This window comes from Gavia stellata, chromosome 12 (genome assembly GCF_030936135.1).
Source record: "Gavia stellata isolate bGavSte3 chromosome 12, bGavSte3.hap2, whole genome shotgun sequence".
Taxonomy (NCBI): Eukaryota; Metazoa; Chordata; class Aves; order Gaviiformes; family Gaviidae; genus Gavia; species Gavia stellata.
The window spans coordinates 10726923-10753649 of NC_082605.1; the positions used below are offsets into that span (position 1 = coordinate 10726923).

The 26727-nt window shown below is 35.8% G+C and overlaps 1 protein-coding gene across 1 annotated transcript in view; it reads right to left on the bottom strand.

Annotated features, from left to right (window-relative positions):
- The window catches only part of ERC2 (ELKS/RAB6-interacting/CAST family member 2), a 499899-nt gene that overhangs the window by 317417 nt on the left and 155755 nt on the right, over window positions 1-26727 (bottom strand). Inside the window, exon 7 of the mRNA XM_059823475.1 lies at window positions 22071-22238. Within this exon, the coding sequence (XP_059679458.1) occupies window positions 22071-22238 (168 nt within the window). The remainder of the gene's footprint in view (window positions 1-22070; window positions 22239-26727) is intronic.

Genomic DNA, 26727 nt, shown 5'->3' on the forward strand with positions numbered 1-26727 from the left:
TTCCACACAACACATTTTCTGCTTCTTCAAGCTCATCAAGTTTTTGCTGTTAGGATTACGCAGCTGATCAGATTAACACTGTGGTTTGAAAATTTACTTTTACGGTTGTTCATTATTCTTATATCATCAAAGACTTTTGGGTTTTTTACCCACTACATTTACATTATTAAGAACCACCTGGTTGTGCCCATTTTATCCAAAATAACAGAATCATCTTCCCCTTTGCTTTGTTTGAAATTGCTAATCTTTGCATGTGAACTTGTCTCTAACAAAGTAGCAAGTACTTTGGGCCAGGAGGATGTTAGTTTATACAACGTTTAAGCAAAATAAGGCTTCAAATTCTAATTGGTGTCTTAACAGAAATATTGCAATATAAAATACTACATCATTTCACAAATGAAACTGAAGCAGTTGTGACATGAAATTTTTCTCTGTGAACTCAGTTCATCTATATTTTTCATCACATTTTGAAGGTAATGTTATGTTATTTATTGTATTTTTGTATATAATGCCATTTTAAAACAATTCCGTATAAAATAGCTCCAATAAAACAACACAAACCAGTAACTTACCTAAAACCTACCTTTCTCTATACTTACAAAATGCTACTATTACCCAGTATTAACACTGCCAAACAAGAACTTACGGGGAAACTATATCCCATGGATTTACACCGTCCCTTGTAATATGCACTGACACATTAGCTAAGTCAAGTGTACCATTTCATAGAGAGCAAATGTCAAGTCTTGGGATGACATACTAAGTACAACTAATTTTGTTAGGCAAGGCTCTGTGTAAAGACAGTTGTGAAAGACTGCGTGAGAATTTGATCTCTGCCTTGTTCAGTGGCTAGAATAAATTCTCTTTAAAAAAGGAGCACTGTGAATTTAGCTGAAATTCTGAGCTAGAGAAAAGAGTGCTTGTTTCATGTTTGTTACCACTTCTATTCTAGGACCATCCAAGACCTTATGAAAGCTATTCACTCACATATTTATCTCCAATTTCTTCTTAACCTGCAAAAACTGTCACTAACGTACGAAATAAAGCATTAAAATGCATACCGCAAATTAACCCACATAAAAAGTTAACAGAAAAACAAATTGATATAATGGAGATGCATATTACATGTTTGCACCTGGTATGAAGTAATGCAGAAAAGAGAGGGCAGCTCATTTTTGTTTATTCACAAGCAACAACCTCGGAAGCTAAATGTGTAAAGTTACAGTAGTGTCAACAGGACATGAGACAGATTATCAAGTGCATACACTCTTCAAAAGAAGTAAGCTATGCAGTGTATACAGCTACCTCCTTATGCGATTGAAAAAGGAAGAAAAATATCTGAAGATACTACCATTAGAGAGAAAGTGGACGTGCAAGATGAGAGGTAAAGATGACATCACGCCTCTAAAAGAGAGAGTTGGAAATTATAACAAATATGCAAACAAAGACCAGAACACAGAAAACAGTACTTTGGATGAAAAAAATTATGCTCTTACTACTGAACACCAAAGCTGTAGTAGCAACCAAACGTAAAGAAAATACCAAACAAAAACAAGAATTTACACAGATGCTGACATCTGGAGATGAGAATTTTCAAGGAATGAAATGAAGAAGAACAGGAGACAGGAAGGGAGAGGTATAACAGCTATGAAGAAGTAACAAATAAACATTGGCAGCACCATCAAACACAAATGAAAAAGTAAAGGGCAGTTATAATTTTATTTGGTCAGAAGGATCAACATTACATACCTAATAATAATCAGGTCAAAAAACATTTCTAAGAAAAATATGAGAAATGGTGTATTCAAGCCTTCTTGGGATCAAATTTAGTTCTACTTCAAGATATACACAACTTTTTGTATGAACAAAACCAAAACCTACAATACAAACAGAAAACTAAAATAGTTTCAAAGTCAATGTGCATATGTTTTTGAAAACTGAAGTCTGAAATATTTCACCCACTTCCATCAATTTGTCAAATGCCTTTACTGCAAAAAAACTAATATCATCATCTGTCAACAAGAGATACTCAGCAAAAGACTGCCCAGAAAAAAATATCAAATGGATACATAAATTTCTAAGAACCATGAAGATAAAAACCAGAAGATGGCAGCACCAGAAGTGGCTATCTCCTCAATAAAGTCCCAAGTCTGTCACCAGAACTCTACCAATTCTTCTGTTTCATGCTGAATTCCCCACTAGTACCAACAAGGCCTCCAGGAGGAGAGAGCAGAATGACCAGGACAGGGTACTCCTCTGCTTGTAGAGGTTATACTTCCTGTTTGAACCATTAGTAATGGCAGCAAGCTCTGCGTCAGTATCTTTTTCTCTCAAACTGCAAAGTTTGAGGTATCTTCAAAGCCATTAATGAGAATTCAGATACTTATTTTCCAATGAGGCTTTCAGTTTTGATATGCTTTTTTCTTTCATTTTAAAAAAACAATTAAGGCTGGAAATTTCATATACCATTTTTATACCTAAGTTAACAGTTGGGACTCGATGATCTTAAGGGTCTTTTCCAACCTAAATGATCCTATGAAATATTAATAATTGGTCCCAACAATTAACTGTTATTGTGGAAAGGGAAAACAGAAGAATTCATACTTCTATTTACATTTTTGTATTTTTACAATGTCTGAAATATAGTATAATTGCAGTGATATATTGACCTTGATTGCAAATACTTTATCAGAACTCCATGAAATAATAGGGAAATGCATTTCTTACATTTCCTTTTCCCATTCGTTGATAACTAAATGAAATGTTTTCAAAATTCTAACATACTTCACAGCTACATTAACCTGAAAAGAAATAAGGTCTTCACAGGTTTGCAGTACTTCAAGTCCACTTTCCAAAAAGCTCTACAAACAGAATTTCAGCCCTTGAACCCCCTCTTAGCTGTCACAGAAACACATAGCTGTAGGTCTCTGTCACCTGAACAGGATTAATAGTTGCTTTTATATTGTAACTTATAACAAGTGTTTTGTCAGGTTTGCTTTACAACAAATCTCTGTCCTAAGGAGCAAGTGATTTAGGAATACAGGGATATTTTAAGGTCTAGAAGACATTCTTGCTACTAAATAATTTAGTCCCATATGTACACTCTGTCTATCCATCCATTTGATAGTCCACTCAACACATTCACCACAGTATGGTTGTAAAGCTGCAAAGAACAAAAAGGATATGATTAATGAAGACATGAAATTTACATTGATATCAACCTTCTGAACAGATGTTACCCAGTAATTAAACTTTCCTAAAGTAGGCTGAGAAAAGCAAATAAGCCAGTGGGAGAATCGAGAGATCTACTCACATAATGTGCAAGTATTACCCATGCCATTATATATTCTGTATGATTCAGTTTGCTGAATGTATGGAGTATCAACTGAGTATTAGTAAAATCTTAGGGAAAACCGTACAGAAGCATAAAGTATCATTACTGTATCTAAAAAAAGTCCAATAGGATTGGAAGTTTACCTAAAGAAAAAAGAAAATATATATGCCCCTTAATTCAGGAGATGAAAAAAAGGTATAAAGAAGGAAAAGAACCTATGAACTGTTGATCACTAAGAGAAAATGTGTATCATTTACTGGGAATATGCGGTCATATTCTCTGGTCAGTACCCACAATAAAGTGCTGTTATATGTGACTAGAAAAAAATTTTCTTTATCCTATAATTGGAAACATCAGCCTAATACCTCATGTACATGTATAAACTGAGAGCATCCTATTGCATTAATAAATAGAAGCAAATGCAACTAAAATTGGGGATCAAAAGTGATAAATATCTTTTCTTCTTCTTCCAAAACAAGCATGTTTGTTTTATTGTGCAATCACTGCATGAAATATTTCACCCATTTTTACTTACTGTGAGAGTTTAGATTCCTTCCATCATACACGATTCAAATGTATGGGTACAGGAAGGATTCAGAGGAATCAACAAGCATTAAGAAAGAAGACATGTGTGCTGAGTTTTCATACAGAGAGGAGAAGAAAACTCCCCTAGGACTGCTTAAGGAAGGGATCTGCCCTCAAGTCAGCTGATACTTTTACAGGGCTATAAAAGCAGGTCAGTGGGCAAACTGAGCCAAGAGAGGAGAAGGCTGTCACACAGAAAGGAGCTCCTGGACTGAAGGCTTGGCTTCTGTTGCCAGACTCCAGCTGAGAAAGAGCTGGAACTTAATGCTAAAATTAACCTTCACCAGGAAGCTAGCCAAAAGAAGCTTGGGCTGATAATATCCACTTGTATATCTGGAAATACTCAGTCTCTGTCTCCTTCTCTTCAGGGACCAATAAATTCTCAGAACAAAACAGCTTGACTCTTGGACTTTTCTAAGCAGGACTCACAGTCTTGTCAGACATCCATTGAAAAGTTTTTGCTCTCATTATACGTATTTATTGTGATATAATTCAAAATGCAATAGGTATTTTCCAGATAGTAAATATAATAATACAAAATAGACTAACACATAATTCCAGTTACGACACATGAAGAGGTGGACATTCATTCTTAACAAGCTAATGCTTCTTATAACAACCATCTGTATATATTCAGGGCCAGATTTTCAAGCTGGGTTGGTTGGGTATGAATTCTTACATCTCACAACGTGTTACATGTTACAGGGTAATGACTGACTGCTGAACTTTTTTTGAAGTCTAGCCCAATTGCACATTGAGAGCACCTGAAAATATGACCTGTATTACTTCTCCAAGTTAACCATGAAAAATCATACCTTTCTGCTCATTCCTACCTTTCAGGTATTTGAAGACATCTGACGATTTGTTACTCACGGCCAGTTTTGTATTATTTGGTATATTGGCATATAAAATAGGATATGTTAGCTTATGCAAGAATTTTTCAAGAAGATTTTGCATAGAAAACTGTTACACTATGTCATATGCAAGCCAGAGAAGTATATATACTCTAGTATACTCTAGTGTAAACTCACACATAGAAAAAAGCTGCTTTGGCATACTTATACTTTTACTACAAATTATTTAAGATGAACACTGGTAAACCTTTTAGTTTGTATCTTGTCATTCCTATTATGTCTGTATCAATTGGGAAGACTTGGGGGCCTCTGCCCAGATTAAAAAAACTACAGCACATCTCAAAAAAGTTAACAGATGGTGGGAAGAGAAAGGCAGCAGGTAAGTTGTACAGACAAGTGCTGGGCAACAGGGAATACTGAAAAGGAAAGAAGCTACAAAAGAAACAGAGTAATAGGCTCCTCAAGAGCTGCAGAAAGAGAGCAAGAGCCAGTTACACAGTAGTATGGGAAGTCTTCCAGAGCAATGAACACAGAGGGATCAATATACTGGATAACATGAATAGGAAGTAGCACAAGAAGGAAAAAAAAAAAAGTGGGGGTGGGGGAAACCCCCACCAAACAACACGGATGTGTATGTTGCATGCATTACTTGAAAATACTTTACTTTAAAATATATCAAGAGAAATATCTCTAGAAATAGAAAAATAACATAAGTTTTGAAATAAATGACCAATCTGTTCTGAAAGCAGATTTAGGTTTTGGTATCCAAAGTATCACAAGAAAGAAGCTAAAAAGCATATTACCTCATTTTAAATAAAATTATTTCACTTTACAATATGTTATTAAAGTCAATGTGGTTATTAAAGAGCAATATAGTCCTGATTAATTAATGAGAAGCATTCATCAATGAAAATAAAGCAGTAAAACAGAAACAATCTAAAAGACTGAAAAGAATTTAGAAAAATAACAGAAGGAATGATTTACTGTAACTTACCCTGAGTTACGATTTTACATACTTTGGAAAATGGTTAACATAGGAAAACAGACAGACAGACATCCAGAAAAAAGATTTCTTTTTAATTACAGAAAAGAGCCATCATCTACACTTCTGAATAACAAGCAGAAACCTTATAAACTGTACTTCATTTCAAAGTGAAAAGGTTGAGCAGGTTGTGGTGTTGAGAGGCTGGAAGACTGGCTTAATCCCTAGAGAAAATGCAATGTTTTCATTCACTGTAAGAATCTCCTTCAAATCCTGCTTGTGGGCAGTGGAACACTCTATGATACTCTAAGATACTTTCCAGGACTGCAGCCTACGTTACACCTAGCACTGAAAAACCCATGGTCATTGAATTTCCTTTCCCATTTGAATGCTATCCAGTCACTTAACAGATCTCCTTGTCAATCTGATTTCATGCTACTCATTTTCTACATTTTTACACTGTCCAAAATAATTTCTCCTCTTTTGTGGTATTTATAACTTCAGAATATTAGAATAAAAAACTAAGCTCTATTAGTTTTAGCCAGATATCTGTCCCTGTCAGGTCTCTAAGTATTCTTTTTGTTTAACTCTTTCAAATTTGCATCATTGTTCTGACAACGAGATATCTGAAATCAAGCATGGCTTTTCAGGTGGGATGACACAAAGGCCATCTATAGAGAGGTCATCGTCTTTTGTTCTGCTACCCAGTATTTCTGCGGACAGAAATATTGGCAATTTTTACTAGAGCATCCCAATGCAAATACTCTTCTAAATTGATATTAATCACACCCTTCAGCCTCCTGACATTAACACTCCAAATTTCTTTTTTCAAGCTAGTCACCATTTCTTTTTCCCCATCTGAATTTAAACTCTTTTTTTCCTAATTGAAATAGTGAAGAATATTTTCTAAATGAAAATATTGAAGGCAGCCATATCTGAGAGAAAAATCTGCCTTCTCACTCCAAGTAAGTCCCCCTCCTCTTAATTGTAGTTGCCCATTTATCCTTTTTCATACTCTTTAATCAACTACAATCAATGCAGGGAATTTTTTTACTTTTATTCTTGCTCTCTTATATTCATTCTATCCCTATTCAATCCAGAGCTATGGTTTATAATAAAATATTTCTTGCCTAGAAAATCACTGCTCCATTGAGATATCATACACATCTATGTGGACAATCCAGTTAAAGAATTAACACCAAATTTAAACTCCATCATAATCTGTGGTCTCCCATTTTTTCTTGCCTATTTTTCATATACATTTAATCTATGCACATATGCATTGTAATACTTTCAGAATATCTGTTTTGTTTTTACTAACACCACCATATATTTCTGTTGATGGCTTAAGGTTATCATTTAAATCACCAGCTTGAGTGAAAGAAAATAATACCTTTATTTCCTTTCCGGGAAAGTTTAAAGAGATATTTAACATGCTCTGTAAGGTTTGAATTTGAAACTCAATACATCTCTCATTTAAGCAGCTCCTACAGTTTTGATTCCAATGGAAAGCTATAAAAGATACAAGAGTCTAGACAAAAGCAAAATAAATGTACGTTTAAACATCACACTGTTCTACAGGACAGTGTAACTCAGACTATATACAATTATGAGTATAGCAAATGTCTAACATTTACTGCAGTATGCTACGACTAATTTTTTTAGAAGACTCTGTCCATAAATTATATTATAACAGTAATTATGTATCTCCTTATATTAATAGTTTTGTAACAGGCCTTTTACATAGAACTGTATGACAATATTAAACATATTTCGTATCAAGACTTCAAAAGTACAGACAAATAATTCGCTTGAGAGCTAATGTAAGATTTATTTGATTGTTCCAGAACATAAAGAAGTCTCAGTATTCTTTCTTTAATTCAGAGGCTTTCAGATAAGTGTACTGCTCTTAATTCTAAATGATAAATTGATTGTATAGAACTTAAAAATCACAGACATTTCACAGCTGAAGGGAAAAAAAGGTGCAAGCACAGCACTTTAAAACTGCCCTGTCGTCTTTAATCCTTAATTACATACCTCTTCCTACAGCCTCACAAAATTATTTCAGAGATTTCCAATAGTCTTTTATGTCCCAGTTTTCCTGTAAAATATTCTAAACAATAATATAATACTTCATCACAATCAACAGAGGAAAAAAATTAAACTTTACATTTCCTTACTCTCAGAGTAAGAACTAAGGGGGCAGACAGGTTGAAGAGGGAGAAGGGAAGCCCTAAAAATGGAAAATAATTTTAAATTTAAAAAAAACTATAATAGCAAAAATTTTTACATTGAAAGTAAAAATAACAGGCCCGCCCCCTAGCTACTATAAATAAAGGATGGCTATATGAATTCAATACAGTCATGTTGATTTGTACTAGAAGAGCATCCTGCCCTTAGAAATTGCATTCAAGAGCTTGTAATAGAGAATTCAGTTTCACATGGTACTATTTTATATGTGTGTCCTTAAGTGCCAGTAGTAAAAAGTAGGAAAAAAACCATAGCAGCAGAGCTTAAACAGTTAGGCAGGAATCAATCAGAAATAATAATACCCTTTCTACTGGAAAGTTTCCTTTTAGCTCCCCGGATACAGAGGCCATCTATATTCATATATAAGAGACAGTGTAATGACTACATTACAAAAAAAAAAAAAGCTTTGCAGAAGGGTAACAATCTCTCTGCACTCTTTTTTTAAAGATGTCTTTTTTTAGTCATTCTAAACTAACATATGGTCAATGTACATAGGTTTATACCAATTAAGAGTTGAAGTGTTCAAAACGTTCATCAAAGAACTAAGATTCTTGTTGCTATGAGATGTAATTTAATATTTGCACTACAGCTGCACGAAAGACAATGCCCATATTGAGTTTCACCATTAGTTACTGCAGGCCAGACAGTCTTTCTATGTATAAACTATCAAAGCGCCACTAAACTTAAACCGAAATGTTAAATGCAACAAGTTGGATGCTTTTAATCAACATCTGCTGAACAGTTTAGATTTTCTACAGCAGCAAAGGTAACACAGCAATGCTTTTATATAAATGTCTGAATAGGAAGCAGAAATAACATGTAGTAGTTCTGCATTTAAGATAGTTTGCTTTCGGTATGAAAAACTGCCCTTTTTTTTTAATCTTTCTATCATGTATCTCCTCCTAAAAACCAGAAGGTTTGTATATATGATTTAGCATCATTGTAATATCATCAACTATAAAAAAATACAGGAAAATTATTATATAGTAGAACTATAGCAAAAATACTTTTTTCCTCAACTGAGTTTTTCATGATGATGTTGATGCCTGGGATTTATTAATCACTGTGGCCATCCTTATTCATTTGGCTTTCTTTTCTTCATTTATTGTAAAAGCCTTGATGAAAGGATCCATGAAGAACACTCACTGTCCCTTTGGCAATTACAGGAAAATTCATTGTCGTATCCTAAAGGTGCATTTGGAGGTCACCTGCTATTGCAATGTCAGTGACACTGACCTCATACTATACTAAAACTGATAACACACTTGTAATATGTTTTCTCTGATGTATATTTCTTTGCTTTTTATGCCAGATATTTAAAAGTTTGTCTTAAAGAATTACATAGGACAGTGAGAAGTTTCAGCAACTGTCAGATGCGGTTCTCTCCCATAGCGTTAAGCCCTTGTAGCTCCATGTTCTCTTCCATTACTCCCCGAAACGTGTGCCCCTCTCCATGGTGGGGTTTGACAGACACTAGTTAAAACCTTCAGAAGAGTGGTGAGTTAGGACTTTTCAGTTAAGAACACTGAATCCTTTAGAGATGATGGCTATATCAAAATATATTACACAGATTGACTACTTTATCTCTGTAGTTCTGCAAGCATTAGAGTTATTACAGAACTTAATTTTTGTCAGGCTTTCTCATCAAGAACACACGCTTAACTTTAACTGTAAAATTCTTTTAAAAAACTTGAGCATTGCTTAACAATGAAACTACAATAGTCTTGACAACACTTCCATTTTCAGCGTCTCCCATTCAGAAGACGATAGATACTACTAACAGTCTGGGCTTTTTAAATGATTGAATGATGGCCAGCTCAATGCTAGAAAACTGTCAGACACAGGGAAGAGCTCTTTCCAGAACTAAGCATATATAGAGATTATTTTCTACTGGTCTACCAAGAGAATGTTTATTTTAGCATTAGTACAAAAAGTTAATCAGGTAGTCTATGAGTGTTAATCAGGTTTTCTGTAAATAGTATATTAAAACTTAACAAAAACAAGCAAATCTTGTTCTGTTCCTGTGCCTTTTTGTGGTGTTGGAGTTTTTTTAACAGGTTTTGCAGCAGAACACTTAAGGCACAGTGATAACCAGTGACTGCAGCACTGCCCATCCTCCCCCCACCTCAAGTCCCCTCCCAAAAACCACCGAGATTTAGTCCTTACTGAGACATAAGTCCTGCAGCACGCATTGTAGCACAGCTGTCAAGAAGAAGATACATTTGTCGGCATTAAACACTGCTGTCAGCATTACAATATGCCCAAAGAAGGAGAAATGCTCCTGCCTCGCCAAAGGGAGGCAATTCACAAGGATGATGGTATGAATTGGTTCATTTTGCTGCCCCGCCTGCAGCTAGCTGTCTATGAGGTGGCTATATCCCCTCCCTAAAGTTGGAATGATTTCTAGGGACTTGTGGAAGGTGTTGCAATTCATACTTTTCAAGGCAGAGGCTGAATTATATTACATTTCACAAAACGACAGTATACAAAAATTAGTGACAATTAAAGAGTGCTAACAGTGAAAATTGCTGAACATGTAAAACGTCATGCAAGAAATCACGTTTTGTAAATCTAAGACAACTTACAAGACCAGCTCCCATGGATAGTTCACAGGGATGATCTCTTTTGCAACTAAATTAGCAAACTCCTGTTTTCTATTACCTTCCTCTGTAGTCTAGATTCTATATTTCAAAGTTCTCCACATTCGTTCAGATGCTTACTATCACATCCACCTCCCGAAACTCTGAACTCTTAAAACTCTGAAACTCTCAAAAGTCATGGATTATTTTTTTTTTAAATAAACATTCAAATCAAGCTATTTATGGCTCCCATGACAGCCACAACAGAAATCCAGACTTAACCATAGATGAAGATTTTGGGATAGGTCACAGCAGGTATTTCACTTAAATTGAAAATTTGCTTTTACATACTCTGAATCCTGTCCATCAACAAGCAGCTGCTTTAAGGTGAATAATTAACAAATTTATGTGGACCTTTAGCAGCTTCTCACCCTCACTCAAGATCAGCAGTAGGCACTACAGAGAGCAATGTATAGAAGTTCCTGTGGTGTACAGTCACTTTGGCATGGGGTTCAACAGAGAGCGATAAAGGACTCTGTGCCTGTCTAGGGACATGAATGGAGATTTCTGCTGTCAAATCAAGGCATCTCTTAAGCAATAAATATAGTGGGACTGATTTTTCTCCCAGATAAATAAGGGTTTACGCTGGCATAATTACCTTCAGTAAATTTACTGCAGATTTATTCCTAAGTGAATAGCAAATAGGCCCAATATTTCTTTCCTATATAAAAGATTATGCAATGTTATGCCATTTTTCTTTTTACTTTCCAAGAACTGCTTTACTCCATTCTCTTTATTTCACTTTGATCTTAGCACTGTGCCTGGCTAGGCGTTAAAAATTGAAGTCAGGTGTGCTAGAAGGAAGTGAATTTGATTCAGATTCCATCCTAAAGTTGGATTTACTCTACTCTTATTCAAACATACCACTGCTGATTCTACCACCAAGAAATACATACTACTTGGCAACAAGAAAATTATCAAAGCAATCTGACCAAATTGGCACCACTAGCTCTGGCTACATCTGGTAACAATAATATGAAGGGAGAAGAATGAAGATAACAATTCTCATTTATTGTTACCATTAAACTTATCTGCATGCATACTCTTAAGTCTTTGAACTTCATGCTTTCATAAAGCCAATAAGAGCTCCACTAAAAGGTGAGAGGTGATGCTTTTCCAAAAGTGATAAAATATCCAATTTACTAAGGTATTAGAGTCTCTAGTCACAGACTGTTCAGTCAGACAGACAGCAATGGAATACCACCAGGAAAGCATGACTGCCAACATCAAGGAGCTCTAGCAATGCATAAATTAAGGTGTTTGATTCTATGCCAACGAAAGAGTAGAAATTTAATATACTACAAAATTGGTAAAAACCAACTGCTAATGCATAAGTCTACTTTTTATATTTATTAGGAAATGTTTCTTTTTATTTCCAGATATAACAAACTTGGCTATACGTTAGGTCAAGTTGCAGATCAACTGTAACTGCCTATCATAGCAACTTTCTTATTTCAGGATAAGGTCAGGATGGTTTATCACATTAACAAGTTATTCAGTCACTATGTTGCTAAATATTTCATGCATCAGACTACGACAAAAATATTAATCTCTCTGTCAAAATAGGCTCAAAATAGTATATGAAATGTACCATTTCTGAACCACTCAAGATTAAAAAGTGTCTTCTCATGGATTTTACTGCATATAATTAATAAGCTGATGAACTTACTTTCCTAGGAAGCATTTCATAAAACTATGATTCACAATTTTTAGCTAAAATATGCTAAAAAGGAATAAGGATCATTAATAAAAATGTGGTAGCAACACGTTTGAAACGATGTGCTATAACCATGATACAGAATCATACAGACCATTTATTTAGATTCAAAATGTATCATTATACTTGGCATACAGACAATTTTAGTAAACTTTGAACTGTGTCTGAGACTTAGTTTCGATACACCAAATTCCAGTATGAATGGTGCATTAGTTCAGATGAAAACAAATAAATAATATCCAAATATTTTTTGCTCAATTTTGTAAATAACATCCTCACTTTACCTGTCCCCGAAGTAATTACAGCTTCGAAATACTTCTAGCATTAACAAAAATCTCCCCAAACTAGTAGCTGATGCTACAGTTGCTCCCGCTATGCGTGAAGCAGTAAGTATATATAACATTTCTAAATATACTAGCCTGACAGGATGCACAGTTCCCAGCTTCACAAAGGATTATGCTGAAGGTGACAACTTAGGTATCCCAAAGGAAAAAGATATGAGTTAAACATCTCTACCAATATTGCTGTAATCACAGTTATGCCGTGTAACAAAATATGATATACAGAATAAAACAACTGTTGCTTTAGCTAAAGTATTACTTGGCAACATATTCCCAGCTTGCCACCTTATATATTCTGAAGCTAGAGCTATGCTTTTAATGTACATGTATTTATTCTACTGCAGAATAAGGCTAAAACGGTAATCTAATCCAGCAGATCTAAATTTTGGAGCCTGGCAGAGAGTACTTCCTATACTCAGTTACAACATACACAGAAAAATGGCTGCTGATTCAAAGAGGCAGCTGCAGCATGTTCCTGTGAATCCCCCTTTTCAATGTTTGTGTCAGTCAGAAAAGGTGAGAAGCCACCCAACCTCCTTCCTCCCTACCACAAATCAGTCACCTGGTGCGTGGAGCTTGAAAGAGCTTTCAAGAAAAAGATTAGCCTGTAAATAAGACATACAAGCCTTTTGGGTTTGTGCAAAACTTTGTTCCATGGGCTACTTTTTGAAGGATCTGATTTTTTGTCATTTAAATGAGTTGTCAAGGATTCAACAGTAAATGGCTGGCAGGTATAAAACCAGCTGAATCTGTCGTGTTGAGACAGTTTAGGAAATAGTCAGGCTGCCACTCAAAGATGCACTTCCAAGAGCAGTGAATCACATGAATACACACTCTCCTCTCAGTCAGGAGCTAGAAAGTCAAAAAAAAGGTCATGACAGCAGGATAGCTCTCTAATGTAAAATTATTCTCAATTACATTTATAACACTCCTCTTTATCATTTTTAATTCCAGTCAGCAGACTTGTATTACATTTCTTGGAAGACTATTTAACTGAAAAATATATTTCTTCTCTTAAGCAATTCTGATTCTCCCTCATTCTTTTTCAGATATATAAGTAGTCACCCATTTCCTTAAATAATTCCTTTGTGTTCTTCTGCACCTCCCACATATGACAACTTCTACTTTCATTTTGCCCAGTTGCACTATACATAATTTAGCTCTTTCATGCTTCAAAAGAAATTTCCTCCAACTCTATTGAAAAGAAAATATTACTCCTCACAGCTTAAAATTCCCAACATGCGAGTTGGCTGCTTTCTCAGCATGAATAAAACTTAGGATCTTATTTAAAGATAACTTTGTTAATTAGTATTGACATTTCAGAGACAAATGGCAGCTTCCTTCCTCGCCCGTAGCACTGGTGTCACACTAGCAGTATGAAGCCTTTATGCAAGTATCTCATTAAGCTCAGTCCTACTTTGCAAACAGCAAACTGTTTTTAAGAGCACTTCTGTATGCTACATATAACCTGAGTCTTGCACTATTCAATTATCTTCATTTGAGCTGCGTCTGAAGAACCCTCTCAAAAGTACCTAGCATAACTTGATCTAGAATAACTTATGTTATTTACACTTAAGGATTTATCTTTAAAATTCTAAATACATGTGATCTAGTCATATACATTTAATATTTCCCAAAAAGTAATCTTTCTTTATCTCTCATTTATATACTGTACTACATCATATTTTAGATCTTACAACTGCTTTCCTCCTTTCTGTATATAGAACTAATTTAGAAAGTTAATAATGTATTAGTTAACAATGTATGTAATAATAGTATCATACTACTGCGCTAAAAACTACACAAACATATGATAGCATCTCTTCAAAGCACGTATTTCTTATTTCAGCCTATTTCTTCAAATAACTAGTACTTTCTTCACTTTCACTAACAATCTTACCTTATAGCTCCCAAATGAATTAAAAGATATATCCAAAATGCTTAGTTTTCCATAGGTGGTATACAAAGGCAGCCAAATTATTATTTTTAACTTTTAGGATTTTAAAATACAAATATGATTTTCAAACATGCAAACAAACCGGTTCCTTTGTTACCTGTTCAGAGATGTATATTACTGGTACATGAACCAGAGTAGTTTGACCAACTGCAGTTTGACCCTGTTTCTTGAAGAACTGCATACATGTTGCTTCTTGCAATATTTTCTGACAAGTGAAGGCCATCCTAGATGCTTCCCACTCATATTGGGGGAATAATTACTGTAAACTAAGACATGCTTGCAATTTCAGCAACCTATACTGAAACCTAGTGAAGCTTCTGAATTCTTCCAAACACCTGGTACCAAACATCTCCAGCCATTTCATTAATTTGTCAGCTGCCACTGATAAGGAGGAGACCTGCTTAGACATGATTATTATGAGCAGATCTCCAAACAACTTTAACACCAAGACCAGGTGCAGTCAATATTTCTTCACTTACTTGAGGGCCTGTGATTTACAATATACCTGATATTCAATAATTACCAAAAACAGGTTTTAGATTTTGTAATCTCATGAATCTTCGTTTGAGGAATTCAGTGATTTTCTGCATTAAAGGTAAGTGCTTACTTTCAAATAGGTCAGTAAGCAGAAACATGTTATTCAACTATTCTCCTTTTGAAGTGTAGACTTGAACAAAAGCAGCAGTAGCAAGCAGGTTGTCAGGAATGGGGGGGAACAACAAAATGCTCGGCTTCTAGCTTCAATGGGTAGCAAATTCATTGCAAAAGACAGTAGATTCAATCACAGACTGGAAAACTTTATAACGATCATGGATTTCAAGGCGTATGGACATACCTAAACTCATAGCTATGGTTGTAGGCTGGATGATCATCCAGGTTGGCTTCACTGGGTGAACCTATATTAAGTCAAATATTTCCAGTGACCTTTTATAACCTGTAAAAACTTAGAAGTGTAGTGTGTTACAAAGAATGGGAAATTGAAGAAGCTAAAGGAAAGTGAAAATGATCACTGCCTCTGATCTTAAAACATTGTTCTCAGTGTCTCAGTGTCCAGGCCAAGAGCATCCAAACTGCTGCGCTGGTTAGGCTTACAGAGTTTTTTCTGTATTTATTTAGATAGCTTTGATGTGTACCACATGCAAAGTTTAAGGGTCCCAAGGCTGCATTACAGAATCACAGAATGATAGGGGTTGGAAGGGACCTCTGGAGATCATCTAGTCCAACATCCCCGCCAGAGCAAGTTCACCTAGAGCAGATTGCACAGGAACACGTCCAGGCGAGTTTTGAATATCTCCAGAGGAGACTCCACGACCTCTCTGGGCAGCTTGTTCCAGTGCTCTGCCACCCTCAAAGTAAAGAAGTTCCTCCTCATGTTTAGAAGGAACTTCCTATGATCAAGTTCATGCCCGTTACCTCTTGTCCTTTCACTGGGCACCACTGAAAAAAGACTGGCCCCATCCTCCTGGCACCCACCCCTTAATGCTTAAATATAAGCATTAATAAGATTCCCCCTCAGTCTTCTCTTCTCCAGACTAAAAAGACCCAAGTCCCTCAGTCTTTCCTCATAAGAAAAATGTTCTAGTCCCCTAATCATCTAATCTTTTTTTTTTTTGTGCAGAATCATTGAGGAACCTTTTTTTTTGACAATATATTGGGATCAATAACACCCCCACCCTGGGTGAACAATTGGGTATATTTAGTTCAATCTCACTTTCAGACTGCCTTGTTTGAATAACACAACATGATTTGGCAAAGCTGCAAGCATAAGCAGCCAACAAAGTACAATTTTCTAATACTCACTACACTGAATGCTGTATCCTTAAAGTGGGCATATATTATTAGAAGAAACTTTTCTTAACATAATACACAAGTCAATAGTCACCATAGCAGCTTTGAAACATCGAAACTTTCATGTTACACCAGAATGACTCCCTAATTTTTGTAACAACATTGGTAATCTGCAGTCAGAACATTGGTCTGTTTTACAGAACAACAAATTAGTTCAGAATTTGTTGTCTCACTCCAGAAATACAATAGAACTCTGATTTGGTAATTGCAAAACCCCAGTTCACATAACAGTCCATTTACAGTGTTCTGATAGAATTTGACAACGTTAATAACAGTGTCCTTCATCATGCCATCATGATCCCTTTACAGGATTATGAAAACATGCTCCCAACTGATTAAACCATGCAAAAGAAAAATCAAAGGCATCCTCTATTAGCAATGTGCTTGCACTTTCTATTGTTAAGATCAAATGAAAGAAATTGGTCTCTTAGGTCTTCCTGGACCATTCTGGATTCAGAAGTTTAAATTTTAGTGGTGTTCTCAGCCAGAATTCCTGCATCAAGCAATAATATCAATGCAAACTTCTAAGCACAAGAGTAGGACTCATTTGTTTACACTAGTATACTCCTAATCTGACCGTATGTAAATTTCCTCTTTTTCAGAAGACAGCTAACAGTAATGCCTACAATTAATTGTACAACACATTTTAATTTAACACAAACTGGACAATATCACCTAGTGTGCACAGTCCAGCCACTCCAGGTACAGATTCCAATTATTACATGAGAGCTAAGACTTTATGATATTTCCTACAAATGCTAATTAGCTGGTAGGTTAGGGCCCTCAGTCATGTAGCACTTCATCAATCACAAAGCTTAAACTATTAAAGATGGAAACTGTAACATTTTACATGAAAAGTTATGTTGTAAGTCAAAGTAGAATATTATATTAGCCCCCTTTACATGGTGTTCTTTTATAATAGTCCCCACAAAAGACTTTCCACAAGCTGTTGTCCTAATATGATCCAGGTCTACATCCTCTACACTGTTCTTGTCTCAACAGCTACTGTTTTCAACACTGAGACTCATACTTCAGAATACATAATTGTTTTTTAAGATATCTTTAAAATATCTACAGATTCCTAGAGGACAAAACACACCAGGTATAGCCACTCTATGAAAGAGAAAATTTGGGAACAAAAAGGAACATGAAAGAATCATCATCCAGGTCAGCACTTCTGCCCTTCAGCCTACAGCTCGGCCATATTCATAGAACTTGCACATTCTGGTAAGAAATACATAAAGATTTCTGAGGTCTGCCCCTCTGCATGCTAAACTGACAGATATGAGGTGTAAGACTAGCTTTGCCAGGTTAAACAAGGCTATTAAAACAGCATACCCAACTTTACTGGCACTAAGATGGAACAGTGGTGCCAAAGATTCTAAAAGAAAGAAATATTAAGTAATATTGCACCTCTGACATTGACATAAGTTTATTATTACTCCATGCCAATCTACCTTGATCCAAATCCTCTAAATGCATGCTGTTCCAGCGCTGGGCCTCCCTTAAGCCTGCAAATTATACTGAATGGCGTAGCCGTTTTTCAATTTGGTCAAAAATTTCACCAAAACCACTGCATGGAAGGGCGATGCATCATTAGCTCATTATCTAGCCCGCTACTTTTTTCTGCAACGTTGCCTTATGCGCGTTCCTATGCCATCCCATGGGACTCACCACAGCTGTTTTGTTGCCAATGTTTTTTTTTCTTCCACACCTTTGGTAGGGAGCCCTCAACAGAACCTGTCCTGTCCTCCAAGTATAACAGCTATCCAGAAAGGAGAAGAAACAGCTCCGACTTTGAAAGGGAGCTTTTCTGGTTTTCGTTGTGTCTCCTTTGTATTTTTCAACATGGCAGATATCAGTAATGTACACAAGAGAAAGAATATAAAATTAGAAATCACATCTTTCCAAGTTACATATTCCTTCCTACTCAGTTTCAGGTTATTACTGACAGAAATATTTTTAAGCACTATATACAAATTCTCCCCGCTTCAATTACTTGAATACAACCATTAAAACAAATATTATTTTAGGCTGAGTGAAGCACTCCAGGCTGAGTGGAGAGAGATGTAGCCACCTATCTTGCATCAACAAATGAAGGTATTAAAATAACTGGTTATTCACAAGTCCTCATATCAAAAGTAAATAAAAATGCACAGCTATAACATTTGGCCCTGCATAGAAAAAAGAAAATGGAGACAAGCATTATACTATTACAGTCAGAAGAATCTAATGTCTAGGGAGAACATAGGAAGAAGAACTAGAAGCAATTCCTTCACTTTCAGAAGGGTTTTCATGAGATAAGACGGCAACCAGGACAATGTCCTGAAAGGAGGTAACTAAAGGCAGGACAACCCACCAGAGGGCCCAGTAATTGTTTCGCTTCCTAAGCGTCGTATGAAACGGTCCGTGTTGCTTTCCACCTACTGAATTCTCCACATACACGTGCACGATGAGAACAAATTAATTTCTAAATGCTCAACATGCAAATGTCTGGCTGCCATCACTTGAAGTGAAAACAATAGCGGAAGAAGTGGCTAAAAGGTCAGAAGGAGAAGATGAGCGAAAACTGAAGGAATGCAAGAAGCAAGTGCAATCCAGCAAGGAGTAAAGGATAAAAGCATAATTAGATTCAAGTAAAGGATAAAATTACTGCAATCGATATATATTAAATACTTTTCCATCAAAATTTATTCTTATATATCATTGCTATTGGAAAGACATGTTGTCAAAACTGGAAAGAAAAGAGGTACATCGGACAATCTTTTTCTTAAAGCACAGCATCCACTACTGGACTATCTGAAAATCCCTGAAAAGTGACTGCTCAAAAATATTACAATGAGACTACTACAGCACTAGGAATTACTACTCTACGTAGTCCAACGTATTTCTGAAATAACACATGACTGAATGATCGATCTGCCTATGGTCAAAAAGGAGCTGTGCTCCCTTTGCCTTTGACAGAACATAAGGACCCTATGAGGTATGAATGCCCTGGGACACATAACTTCATGTAGTGAGGATAAAATTATCTAGAACAGAAAGGCACTAATGCCAGGAAAGCGTCTTGGAAAACAGTAGACAGACACTGAACATCCTCCCTTCTACATGGAATTATTGTGGTCCAGAGATGAGATTGCGTCTGCTGCCAAGGATGCTGGGATGCTCAAGGAGGCTAACCATGAGAACTCATGGTCTAATAAGCACTGCCAAAATGAAGTTGACCACTTGGGTTAACTAGAAAAGTATATTATTATATTTTTTCCAGATTAATTTAAAAGCCTGGATTTCCATTGGTGACATACAGCATTTTCTACTTCAGAATTGTAAACCAGACACACAAAAAGTAAACAGTGAAAGCATCCTTTATAGTATCATACTCTAGATTTACTTAAATAACAGGGGTGAGTAGAGCAGGACAATATTTCAATCAAATTCTTCTCTAGTCAAATTATCTGTGAATGAATTTATCTCCAAACACACTGGAAGCGAAGCACAAGTAAAATAATGATCCAAAGCTGAAGATGTGACCATTATAAAAATTAGTTTTCCAAATATGATATTATTTTCCTATAAACAAAATAATGGTCTAATGATGATCTGATATTAGCATTTTGGGGCATGCTAACGTCTACATATTAAGATAATGTGGTTATTAAAAATGCTTCAGAGAAGCAAATCTACGCATAACTTCTACGTGATGTAAATGCACCATTTCTCTCTTTTTCTTTTTTTTTTTAAAGTAATCACCATAATCCATTCTTCTCTGAGTAAGCCCAGTATTTAGCCCATAGCAGGAAAACTGAACTTCAGAAGTCCCGTGATGAAGCATACTTACCAGAATAAAAACCTCAAAAAAAATTCAGGTGCTACTTCCAGTTTTAAAGAATCAATTTAGTACTAAGTCTGATCTTGCACCTAGTAGTTAGCAGGATTTATTTATCACATTGCATACTAGAGCTCATGAGGCTACAACATGTGTTTACTCTATGATTTAGTGAAGAGAGATAGTGCTGTTTGAGAGTGATTATTTTCATTAAGAAGCAGGTGCAAAAGAGGCAAGACCATCTGCAAGCCCTAATAAAATGGCCATGATGTATTAAAACCAGAAAAACACAGTATGTTGCACATTTCTGAGCACATAGCCATGACAGATAGCGCTGACAGCTCTGTGAGAAGTTATATTCATCACACAATTTTGATCACTGAATCCACATTCCTCCTACTGATCCATTTCCTCAAGATCTAAATACAAGACTACCTGTAAATTGTTGGTTTGTTTGGGCATTTTTAGAATGCAAAACTGTAAGAAAAGATGCATTCTTTTCTTCAAAATTCTCAAGTGATGTCCAAAACTAATTAGTATTCAGCACAGGATAAAAGGCTTGAAGTTTGCTATCTTTACATCATCAGCATCGCTAACAAGGCAAATATTCAGAAATAAGATTAAAGTGGATGAGTACCTATATTCCAGTTTTGATAGGCATTATTTCCTGGGCCTGAAAAAGCAGTCTTCTCGGTTTCTGGAAAATAAGGACTTGGCTTTTTAAAGACTGTATTTAACCAATTGCAGACAGAAGCACAGCTAGACCATGTGAACCCTGTATGAATCCCGGAGGAAAACAACAGTAACATGAAGTACCTGCGTAATAATAGAGAGTAAGGAATAGAAATTCTTTGAGTGGCTGTAAATGAAGGGGAGAAGTAATATTAAAATGTATTTGATGCCAGGAACTTTGTCTCCATTTATCCCTATGCTCACAAGTGCATCTATACACTATAGAGAGCGATAAACACGACACATACAGAACGTACCTGCTAGCATAAATATTTTTGTGAGTGTGAGAAAAAGGATATGGGGATATGGTAAATAAACACTCTACTACTGTATGCACAACCCTTGCAGAGCTGCCTTTCCAGCAGATTCCCTCCCCACCCCCCAAGTGGAAACGATAATGATTAAATCCAGCTTCCCAAAGAGAGTAAATGCAGTTAGCTAAATTTGTGGAAAATTAGAAATAAGACTAGTAAGGCTGTTCGGAGATAGCCTCCCTTCTTACTGTCTTTAGCTCACAGGAAAAGCAGATAATTGACTTTATTTAGGTTCCTTTCCCACTGCTCTTCTCCCCCCCCCCCCCCAAAAAAAAAAAAGTCTTTAAAAAAGAAAAAAGCAGTATCCTAATCTTTTAGCAGTCCCACACATTTTATTTACAGTATTTGGAAAGAGTAGTAAACAGCGTTACTAAGGATAACAGAATCCCTCATGTTGAGGAATAAGAAGTTTTGTCAAAATTTTTAGGACTTTCATTTAACTCCAATAATTTTGTGGAAACTGCAGCATCTAATATTTTTGTGACAGAAAATAATTAAGATATACTACGATATAAATGATCCCATGGAAAACAGTAACACATATTTTATATTAGAGAACTACTTAACTATTACAAACTTACTCCTTGCATTTTTTTACTATATTAAAATTAATATGCTATAAGAAATACATTTATTTCCTTTAAATCTGCCTCAAAAGTTTTACAACATATCCTTTCATCAGTGATCTTACCTTTTTTTGAAGGACATTAATTTTTCTTTCTTTTACTTCCAACATGTCTTTCATATCTCGAATCTCTCCAGCAAGGGTTCCTTTCTCTTCTGTGAGGTCTTGAAGTTGTTTTGTTTTTTTATTGAGAAAGGTTTCTTTTTCTTCCAATCGTAACCGCAAGGCATCAACCTACAATAAGTAAATCAAACGTATTTAGGTTTTACTAAAGATCATTAGCATATTTTGTTTATTTTTTCTAATTCACTTTTTTTTTGGTCACTTAAGAAATGTTTTATTTCTTTTCCATGTAGATTTTCCAACTTTATCTCAGACTAAGAGATTCTTTTAGTTCTTAAAATGTAATAAAAAATGAAAGCAATTTTAGCACCAAAGCATGAATAGAAAAAGTAGAATAGTCAAAACATGAAATAGCATTAAAACAGTCCTAACTTGACATATGCATAAAGGACTAAAAAAAAAAAAAAAAATCTTGACTTATTACATACATAACTCATTGAAAATAGTGTTCTGTATCCTGTATTTAATTTGCCCAATAAAGCCATGAAGTGGGCAATTAGATATTACAGTCACTACAGAGGTTTGGGCACAGATCAGTAATCTAGAAACAGAACTATTTAACAGAGACATGGCAAATAGGGAAATGATAAGGTTCTTCACTTTTCTCCAGTATATATCGCATAAGTCTCTTAACAAATGGGCCTTACTGTACTTTTCTGTAGTAAGCACAAATCCCTGTCAACCAAAATAAGGGATATTCCAATGATTTTCCTAAGCAGAAATATCTTAATAAAGAACCTCACCAAATTGCTCTGCATTACATAACTGTTTTTTTCCTTTAGAAACCCCCCCCCAAAAAAAAGAAAGAAAAAAAAATCAAAAGCATTCTAACAGCCCAGAAGGTGTATGTAGCCTTGATTTTCTCATTTCTTGCTGTATAAAAGCTCAAGTATGCAATTTTATTGTTCTCTTAACACAATTCCAACAGTTTTCAGATTATGGTCAGGCAAATACTTGCTGGTGGTCTGGAAAAAATCCATAGTGTACTTGATACTGGTTACTATTCAGTTACTGGTTACTATACAGTTGTTTCTATAAAGAGCTCTACTGCTAATTGTAGTTAAAACTTCGGTATTCCTAAAAGCATTTGAAAACAAGGAGGAAAAATAGTTGACTCCTCCATTACAAGGTGGCAAGGGGGAAGCAGCAGCCACTTCAAGGAGAGCAGCATAAATATTATCATCAAAAAAGAGAAAAACATTTGGTGAAGCAAGGAACAAAGTGGCAAGAAAAAGGAAAATCTAATTGACAGCGTACCTGTTCAAGGAAATGGAGAAGGAGGGAACGGGCTCTTTGAGGAGTATAATCAAGAAACAGGAAAGTATGCACAATGTGAAAAGGCAGACATAACCACAGCAGTAGGCATATACAGGTGGATCCAGGCGGAAGCACACAAAAAATGTCAAAATAGGGGAAGAAACAACGAGCTAGACAGGAAAACAACTTTTTTTCAAGTTGGTTTAACAATCCTACTTCACAGCTTCGAATTCCTAGTACCTTTTTTAGTAATACCTTTCTACTACATAAGTACTGCCTAGTAGTTACCACAAGGTAAGGTATGATTCCAAGTGGGAAGGGTGTTACTTTTCACACTATGAAGAGGAGAGGAAGCAGTCACTTTCAAGATGCTCGCTGATACAATCTTTGAGAACTTCTAATATACTATTCACACTATCGGCTCTTAAGAACTTTCATAAAGGTATTCAAAGTAAGAGATCCTGTCACAGCTTCTTAAATTAAAATATAATAATGGAATGGAATAAAACTAATACTTAAATGATCTCACAATGCTGTGATGGTGAACCTAAAATATGCTGAGGGGGTTGGGGGGCAGAACTTAATTCATTAATGCCAAAGAAAGAATTATCCATCACATAAATTCTACTCTTAATACCTTTGTAATGGAAGGTATTTTTGTAATAAAATAGTAGACATCTCAATTCATTAAAGCAACAGAATATGTTTGGGTTTAACCATCAGTACTGCAAGAGTTGCACCTTACATGCATTAGTCCCTCCAGTGAGCACTTCCACTAAATCATACCTGTTCCCACATTCTGGTTCAGAAATGCAGTTACAAATGAATCACTGGGCAGCTTACAGGCAACACAGCATAGAATACTGGGTGGGGAAATTTTTGGATGAAAAACAGATTTCATCATATATCAAGATTTTAAAGACCAAAAACGAAACTTTTTTTTTTTTAATGTGAGCCTTATACTATTGAAGGCTAATTTGTAAATAAAAAAATACAAGAAAATATAGTATACTCATGAAATTTTGTCAGCACTTTTAAACATTATAAGAGATCTACAAAACCCATCCACTCTTAGTGTTAAGCGTTATGGATTCAATTCTGCATTCCTTGTGCAGTCTCAAACTCCCAAATTCAGTCCTGGGGTACGGAAATCAAGGAGTTTATTCTCAGTGAAATATTTCAGTTTTCCAGAAGGCTGGTTAACACATTGAAACTTAGAGTCCAGGAGAGGAAATACTAAAAATACTGCTATAGGCCTACTTCTACATTTGCCCTTTCCGCTCCACCCAGAGAGAAAAAGATGCTATGTAGCACAGAAAGCACACAGAGGTGACAGCATGGGCATGGAGAACCTTTGCAAGGTTTGCAAGCCGTTAGAATAACATTATAATTTCATGCAAAGTAGAGAACTAAGATAAAGAGAGCGCAATCATTTGTTATTACAAAGACAGGTTTCCTTGAATAGATGCCATTTTTCTGATGCTGTTTTCTTCTGCAGCTCTGAAACCACGAGGTGTTCACATTAAGTGGACCCACACAGGCTTGTTTTGGCTGCAAGGTATGCCATTGAGAAGACAAGGTTTGGACTGAAAATATATCATGTGGCAATCTAGAATAATTCTCCATCTACAAGAGAGCTGCAGGAAGTCAGGCAAGTGAGAAATTTTAGATTAATCCAAATTTCAAGCATACAGATGTCAGAAAATAAAAAACAAGGGTTTAAAGTTTACATTACCTAGAAATTAATAAAGTTTGTTCATAATAAAAAGCTAGATGGATGTAACTGAAAGGTCATAAATGTTAGTTTAGCATTTTGAAGTTCTGCAGTTGCAATAGTCAGAAAGAGTCATATGTATTAAGCATGTTTTTTCCTAGTTAATCAGAATATTAGTACAGAACAAAACGAACAGCAAATCTAATTTATTTTTATTTATATTCTGAGTTTTGTAAATGCTAAATTTATTCAAAGCAAAAGTCTTTGCAATGCCATTTTAAAACTTGGTTTGGGACCAATTTAGATGATCTATTGGATCTTGAAATGCATGTTCTTCCTGCTCTTAAAATGGCTCATTGCTTTTCTATGCACTGGAAAAAAGATTTATATTCTACTGGATTTATTTTATTTTTAAGACTTTTTTTACAATATTACAGTAATAGGATCTTGCAGTTTGTAAGCAGTGTGCAGTATGAGATTCAAAGATGACTTTTCAAGTTAGAAAACAAGTAACAGTAGTAGCAGCAAAATTTCAGACGTCCTTTAATAAACATAAAAGACCTCATCTGAAACTCATTACCACATCTTCTTAATCACTTATTTGCTTCATGTCTGAAAGCAATCCCTTAAGTCAAATCACAAAAATCTCTGTTGGGCCTTTAAGCTGCAGCTGAGAAGCTCGTCATAACATTGCAGCAGGAGTTGCAAAAGGGGTTCCCTTCTGTCAGGCACTGCAAGTGTCATTTTCCAACTGCCACTAGGCAGAAGCTTAATGCTTGAAGTCAAAGGGAGTTGAAGGTGATTAGACCCGCTGATAAACAAGGCACTGATAACCATTCCCTAATGACTGGGATAACACAGTAGCTTACACATGTGCTGATACAGTTCTGTTCTGCTTGGCTGAGCCAGGCAGTTTCTGAATCAATAGTCTTTTCTTCTCTACCTATCCAGTCCCTGTCCTAAGGTCCGAGTAGACAATTCTCACTCTTCTTCACAAATTTCTTCCCACACACCCTGTCATCACAGCTCACTAGATTCAACTCAAGAATGGGGATTTTAGGCATTAAAACTTGGGAGCACAAGAAGGCAGGTTGAGAGGATGAGCAGATGGTGCTGAAGTCCAAGTCTGAGAGTCCCAACCTGTGTGGGAAAGGGGACCAGTGCCCTGTCCACTCCAGTTTCTCAGACCCCAGTCCCACCTTCCCACAGCTGTTAATTAAAGTGCACCACATGACTGTATCTTTCTGCATTTCCTTTCACCACTAGCCAGCCCATAACATGACTAACACATTATTTCTATTCCCTAAACAAAGACACAAATTCAACCTAGAGGGACGAGAGAAGGTGCATGGTGGTTTTCTTTCACACCAAGAAGAAACACACAACTCTGCAACTCTGCAGCAGAGTCAAAATCTCCATCTGTTCTTTCACTGGTTAGCGTTCAGGCCGTTCACACGAAAACCTTTAAGTTAGCACAAGGGTTATGACCTCGACTGTGCCACAGAGTACCAGGCACCTAGTATTTCCGACTTGTCTGCACTGACTCTAAATGCAGAAACAGATTGTTTTCACGTTAATGTCATACATAGATTACTCCACATACCTTCATGTAAATAGTTGACACCTTAG